The 7,491-nt window shown below is 34.1% G+C and overlaps 1 protein-coding gene across 1 annotated transcript; it reads right to left on the reverse strand.

The window, feature by feature from the left end:
* Positions 1-2,016: 2,016 nt before the first annotated feature.
* Positions 2,017-3,132, reverse strand: grim. The gene has a single exon (XM_075306222.1). The coding sequence runs from the start codon at positions 2,871-2,873 to the stop codon at positions 2,310-2,312; it is 564 nt and encodes a 187-aa protein (XP_075162337.1). The 5' UTR covers positions 2,874-3,132; the 3' UTR covers positions 2,017-2,309.
* Positions 3,133-7,491: the final 4,359 nt, after the last annotated feature.

Raw genomic sequence — 7,491 nt, forward strand, 5'->3', positions numbered from 1 at the left:
AATGCATTAAAACTCATAAAAAAAATTTAAAAATTATTTTTTTATCAAAATATCACAAAATTTCTTAATTCACACCCAAAACACTGAATTCGCATCACACCTTAAGAAGTGAAGCAAATCCAGTGCAACGACTGTTAAAATGGTGTACATCCGTCCTATGACAAGCCCATGTTAAATTCATGGGCTTGTCATAGGATGCTAATTTTGCACCACTTCCGGATCCAAAAAGAACATTTTCATTACTTTTTTGGCGACGCTTTTTTTGCTGGGATATACTAAAAGGATGATACAAAATTAGTTTGTATATTAAATAATATACATTTATTAAAAAATTAAATAAACGAAAAAAAGAAATAAATTTTATCTGACTTTCAAAAAATATTTAATTTAATCAAAAAAGCAAATATATAGAAAGTTAAAATTTATTGATGAGAAAAAATTTGACAAACATGATTTTCCTTTATAAACGGAAATTAAAAAAAAAATACTTTAATATAAAATTCATATTTTAAAAATGAAATTACCATTTTTAATCACTTACAAAATATTTATGAATAAAATTTTTCAAATATTCAAAATTAATTTTTCAAAATAATTTTTAAATATTATAGAAATACATTTTTTTAAAGAAAAACTTTTTTCATATAAAATTATTGTAGTTTATTAAATCCCTTATAAAAAAACTGTTTTAAAGACACATGTATGAATTGTATTTAATTTTTTTAGAAATACCCAGAAAAAAGTGAACCCACCATGAAAGCATACGAATGTTCATTTTAGAAAAAAAATTAACTAAAATATTTTACTAACTGTAACATGATACAAATTAGTTTTAATTGTTGTCAAATTGAAGAAAGTTTATTAAAAATATGTTTTTTTTTAGTTCAAGAAAATTTCATATTTAAAAACAAATGGAGTTAAAAAATTGTAAAATGCCGTAAGTGCCAATGAAGTTCAATACAGACACAAATTAAGAAAAATGTACTCCTTAGAGAAACATATGAACTCAAGGTAATTAAACTTCAACCATTACAAAGCTTCTCTAAGTGGTTTCACTGCAATGTGGAACGCCGTTCGGACTCGGCTATAAAAATGAGGTCCCTTGTCATTGAGCTTAACATAGAATCGGGCAGCACTCAGTGATAAGAGAGAAGTTCGCCAATGTGGTATCACAATGGACTGAATAGTCTAAGTGAGCCTGATACATCGGGCTGCCACCTAACCTAACCTAACTTCAATCATTTTAGAAAAATATGATCTATTTTTAAATCTAGTAAAATTGTGTACGTGATTTGTATACCATAAAAGTTTTTTTCTTCATTTTTAGTTTACGTCATTTAAGTAAGCAAAAAATAATTAAAATAAAAAATCTTCACAGTTGGTAAAATTTAACTAAAATCAAAAAATTTTCATGCATTAAGATAAAAAATCATATATAACAAATTTCGTTGTATATATATATATTTTATTTTTTGTATAAGCCATTGTTTGTAGTCGAAATTTTAGCCTTAGTAAATCAGAAAAAAATCCCATCCCTCATAAATAAATAGATAAACGGAAATTTTATGTTTTTTTACAAATCTTTATTTTTTTATTTCAATATTTGTTTTTCTCCAATGATTAGTTTAATACTTATATTAAATATAATTTTTAAGAAAATATTTGTGTTTTTATTTTTCCTCTTTTTTCTGTTTATAAACATTTCCTCGAAACCCTTTTACTTAAAGATATAAAAAAAATTATTTCTTCCACTCATCTTGGCATTAGATTTTCTATTATACAAAAAACCGAAAAAAGTAAAACGAAACAAAATTACTTCCAAAAGAAAATTGTATCTAATAAACCGTTTATACAAAAAATCTATGCTTAGGAAAATTCTTAAAAATAAACTTAAACAAATATTTTGTCATCACTATATCAGCTGTTATCAAATACACATTGGTCATAGTTACAAATATTTTGTTTATTATTTTTGTTTTTTTGTGAATTTTTTTAAAAATATTTTCCATTTTTTTTTGTTAAAGATTTTTTGTATTTTTATTAGAAAGTGTATCAGTTTTATATATGGCTTACTTTTCTTTGGAATCACAATACGCTTTGATTGAGCCGCTAATAGCTACAAAACAAAATTAACTGGACAATGAACGGAAAGAGTCTTGGTAAAAAATCTATCGCCAATCAAGAGCGATGGCTGATGCTTTGTCAAAACTAGCAATTCCTTTGGTTGGGAATTAATTAAATAAAAAAAATTATAAATAAAATTCGGAGTATTTTTTAGGTGGTCTTTAATATTCCAAAACACACAAAAATTAATTTTTCCGTGTTTGGTTCCTCTTGGATTTGGCCGGTGTTTCCTTGGTTTCACGTAATGATGACAATTGGCCCGACGGATTTTGGGAGGTAGCTAGCTGCGGCCTATTTTCAGAATTTTCAGTTGTTGTGGTGGTATCCTCCGGTGAGTTTACAAAATTTTCCGTTTCTGTGCTGGTGGTTTCTTGGCCCGAAGAATTTTCCGCTGTCGATGTTGTATCGTTGCTAGGAGTTGCCGTTTCACTTTGGAAATTTACCGATATTTGTATGACCGTCGGCTGTATTTGCGATGATTCATGGTAAAATCTTAGGGCATGACAAAACACCTGTGTTAGGAAATCCCAACAGCCAGCTGGCTCTGTGGCGGAGCTTGTTGTAGGCACTGTTAGGTTGATGGTGGTTCCATAGCCCCGATTAACAGCTGCAGGATTTGGGTTGGCTTGTGTATTACTGCTTGGTTGGCTGGCATCTGAATTGCTCTGATTGTTGGCCTGTGGATTGCGTGTTTGTTGACGGCCCGCCAATAATTTCGCTTGATCCGGTATAAAATAAGCAATGGCCATGTTGGTTAGCTCTCGAAATTATTTTATTTATTTATTTTTTTTTTATAAAAAATCACTTGTTTATAAATTTTAAGTCTTTAGTCTTTAATTTAGTTTCCTTCCTCTTGAGGCAAAATTTTTGGCGCCAAAAAATTTCTTTGAAATAAATGTACGTAACTTTCGTATTTTCCGTTCATGCGCTTTAAAGCAAAGGGCACTCTGTGTATTTCTAATGCTTGAGAATTTATCCTTCACTACAAGGCTGAATGTTGTCTCGTGCTGAACTGTGAATAGACTGACTGTGCATATCCTTGTGGCACAGTATTTTATAACATTTGCCTCTGCTGCCTTTGCCGCTTCCTGGGTGAGGAATAAGTTGCATTTCACTATTTACTCGACACCAGGAAGCGCAACAGTCCATCCAACCACCATTCATCCACACACAACCCAAGCGGGCAGAATACGAAATCCTCATACAACCATTGACAGAGTCCAATAAAGTTCAATAGAGCGGCAGGCAGAGGTGGCAATGGTAAACCCAAGAATTTCACCCTCCCCACAAAAGGGAAAAGTTCAAAACCACCACAACAAAAATAACAACAATACAGCCGCACACACACACAACACTCAGAAAATTACCAACTAGAATTGCATTAGCACCTTAATAAGACTTATTGATGAAAGGCAATACAAACAGAAACAGAGAGTTATCCTAGAGAGAGAGAGAGAGAGTGGGAGAATATACCAAATTAAGCTCATCTCTCTCAAACACAATCAAACTCTCCCAAAGTCCATATTCTATTCTCTGCCATCCCTAACTTTATGTTCGAATTGTAGAACATTGAGCTCACAGTGAATATTCTCGGAAAGGGGAAATTTACTTTTCATTACCAGAATAGGGGATGTAGTAAAGGCTCATACCCTTAGTTCCCCCTCAGTCGAACATTACTATGGCAATAGAGAATAGTTCGTGTTAGTTACTCGAAGTAAAGTTAATTTCGAAAACAATAAGGAGAAATGTAAAATGAGAATTATTTCGAATGTGAGTATAGCTCTTTATTGTTATTAAGACCTATGAGAAAAGTTTCATTTAGCTCTGTACCAACTCGCGGGTCCTTTGAAAAAGGGAGAAGGAGGGAAAAACGATTTTTATTACTAATTTTATTTCGGCAAAAATCTCAGTGTAGAAATTTCTGTTGTTTCACATGAAGGAATTTTGAAAATTATATTGCGTTAAAAAAAAAAAAAAAACAAATAAATAAATTGAAATATGTGAAATCAAGCTAAGGACGTTTGATGATATGTAGACACAGAAATGAATGGCGATATTAGTTAGATTTTTTTTTATTCTTTGCTAGATATGTGGAAAGTGAAATGTATAACCAGACTTCATATTAATTTCTAATATAATAGCCTATAATGTAATGGGAAATTTTTGAATTAGGAGATTTTGTAACTGGATGAGTTACACTAAAAAAAATATAAGCAGAATTTGTAATAATTTTCAACATAATACCCCGTGTTGATAATGCGAGATTTTTTTTTCACAATTTATACCACTTAATATTTTAGAAGCAGTACAACTAAGATTATAAATAGTCTCCCGAAATATTTATAAAGGTCAATGGAAAAGGTATGATTTCATAAGCAAATCCAAAGAATTCACATATGAGCATCCCAGCGACAAAACCATTGGAAGTTCTTCCAAAGGCACAACTTTAAAAGCACCTCCAAGAATACTCTTCCAATGATGTTCTTTGTCATTCCGTTTGTAACACATCGAAATATTGCTCTAAGACCCCTTAAAGTATATATATTCTGGGTCGTAGTGAAATTCTGAGTCGATCTAAGCATGTCCGTCCGTCTGTTGAAATCACCCTAACTTGCGAACGAAACAAGCTATCGTCTTGAAACTTGGCACAAGTAGTTGTTATTGATGTAGGTCGGATGGTATTGAAAATGGGCCATATCAGATCACTTTTACGTATAGCCCCCATATAAACCGATGCTCAGATTTGGCTTGCGGAGCCTCTTGGAGGAGCAAAATTCATCCGATCCGATTGAAATTTGGTATATTCCGTTAGTATATGGTCTCTAACAACCATGCAATTGGTCCACATCGGTCCATAATTATATATAGCCCCCATATAAACCGATACCCAGATTTGGCTTGCGGAGCCTCTAAGAGTAGCAAATTTCATCCGATCCGGCTGAAATTTGGTACATGGTGTTAGTATATGGTCTCTAACCACCATGCAAAAATTGGTCCACATCGGTCAAATAATTATATATAGCCCCCATATAAACCGATCCCCCGATTTGGCTTGCAGACCCTCTAAGAGAAACAAATTTCATCCGATCCGGCTGAAATTTGGTACATGATGTTAGTATATGGTCTCTAATGACCATGCAAAATTGGTCTATATCGGTCGATAATTATATATAGCCCCCATATAAATCGATCACCAGATTTGGCCTCCGGAGCCTCTTGGAAGACCAAAATTCATCTGATTCAGTTGAAATTTGGTACGGGATGTTAATATATGTCCTCAAACACCCACGCAAAAATTGGTCGATATCTGTCCTTACTTATATATAGGCCCCATATAAACCGATCCCCAGATTTGACCTCCGGAGCACACTGGAAGAGCAAAATTCTTACCATTCGGTTGAAATTTGGTACGTGATGTTAGTATATGGTATCCAACAACCATACAGGAATTGGTTCCTATCAGTCCATAATTATATATAGCTCCCATATAAACCGATCGCCAGATTTGTCCTCCGGTGCCTTTTGAAATTTGGTACGTGGTGGCAGTATATGATATTTAACAACCATGCCAAAAGTGATCCATATCAGTCCATAATCAATTATAGCCCCATATAAACCGATCCCGAGACTTGGTTTTGGAGCCTCTTGGAGGAGCAAATTTCATCCTAGTGAGTTGAAATTTGTGGATGACAGTCTTTCGTAGAAGTTTATACAGAATCCATGGTGGAGGGTACATAAGATTCGGCCTGGCCGAACTTACGGCTGTATTTACTTGTTTTGTTTAATATATACCCCGTATGGACTAACTTACAATTTTGAAGACGGTGTTAAGAATTTTTAAGATACCTTGCCATCGGCAAGTGTTACGGCAACCCAAGTAATTCGATTGTGAATGACAGTCTTTAGTACAAGTTTCTATGCAATCAATTGTGGAGGGTATATAAGATTCGGCCTGGCCGAAATTATGGCCGTATATACGTGTTTATTTCATAGTTCAAAAGCAAAAAATTTCGCAAGTAATATAACATTTTTGAATCACTTTAAATTTGTTCGAATTGGCTACATTTGGCACGAATTATGGCCTTCAAAAGGCCACTTACACATGATGCACAAAAGTGGCTCTGTGGTATTTTTGCCCGTTCTCGGCGAACCGCCGATATTACTCTTCAAAATGTCCTAGGCGCAAAAGTCCAACGGATTGAGACGTAGAGATTTTGGTGGCCTTGTGCGGCGGAAATGAAGCGAGGAACCTCCTTTTTAATCCATTCTTTGATGATGTGTGCTGAGTGCGTTGGGTGTTGCGTCCTGTCGGAATGCCCATGGTCTGCAACCGAAATGTTTGTCTGCCCACGGCTTCAATAGGTCTTTAGAAAAATGTCTCGATAATAATCGGCATTTATTTCAAATAATATCCGAAAGCGACTATAGGCCATTATGGTAGCGACTGACCAGTAATCCCGATCATTTTGTTTGATTACAAAATCCTAAATTTGCAATGGATGCCCATTGGACACGCACAATTTGGTAACTAACCACTTTTGTGAAAGTGAAACAACTCCTTGGCTCTTTAGAGTTTAACGTCTTTGTGCATCGGTGAGCTGTGGCTCTTTTTGGACCTTCCATGGTTTTAGTCCAAGCACATTTTTCAATATGTGTTTCATGCGTTCTCGTGATATGTTCTCCTCACGAGTAAATTTTCTACCACTAAGGTGTGAATTTCGATTAAATCTGGACTTCACTTTCGGTTCATTGCTGGTATTGTTTCAGTATCATGGGAACGAGCAATGGGGAACGAGTTCTCTATTGCCCCTTGAGGCTATCCAATCAAATAGAAAGCAATGATGATAAAAACTTGAATTTGGTTGCAATACATATCAACCACCCTGTGAGTATTGATCCAAAAACCAATAAGTATAAGAAAATTTTCACAGTATTAACGAAATGTGTCATTAAAACAGGGTAACGAAACTATTTCATAAATTCAGGGATTTTTTCGTTTTTGTAATGAATTTTTGATTTAGCAATAAAATGTTGCACACTATTAATGAATGGTTTTGATTGTGTTAATGAAAAATTTTCGTTGGATCTATGACAAGATTCGTTACTTCAATTCCAATGGAATTGGCTTTCTATACACACTCACTAATGGTTTTTGAATTACCTAAGTTGTCCGGCTGTCCGTCCGTTTGCCCGTTTTTTACCGGATAGATGTCTCAGTTTACTGTGGATCATGTTACCCATATCCCGTGGGCTAGATTAATATGGACTTATAGTATATGTACCGGGGGAGGGACACATTGAGTACAAAAAGAGTGAATTTTTAATGTTTATGGCCCGTAAATTGAATTAGTTTGCATAACTTTTACC

This window comes from Haematobia irritans, chromosome 4, assembly GCF_050003625.1.
Source record: "Haematobia irritans isolate KBUSLIRL chromosome 4, ASM5000362v1, whole genome shotgun sequence".
Lineage (NCBI taxonomy): Eukaryota > Metazoa > Arthropoda > Insecta > Diptera > Muscidae > Haematobia > Haematobia irritans.

Bases quoted from the DNA above. Each gene is read 5' to 3' on its own strand.
- grim (XM_075306222.1), bottom strand. From the start codon at position 2,873: ATGGCCATTGCTTATTTTATACCGGATCAAGCGAAATTATTGGCGGGC.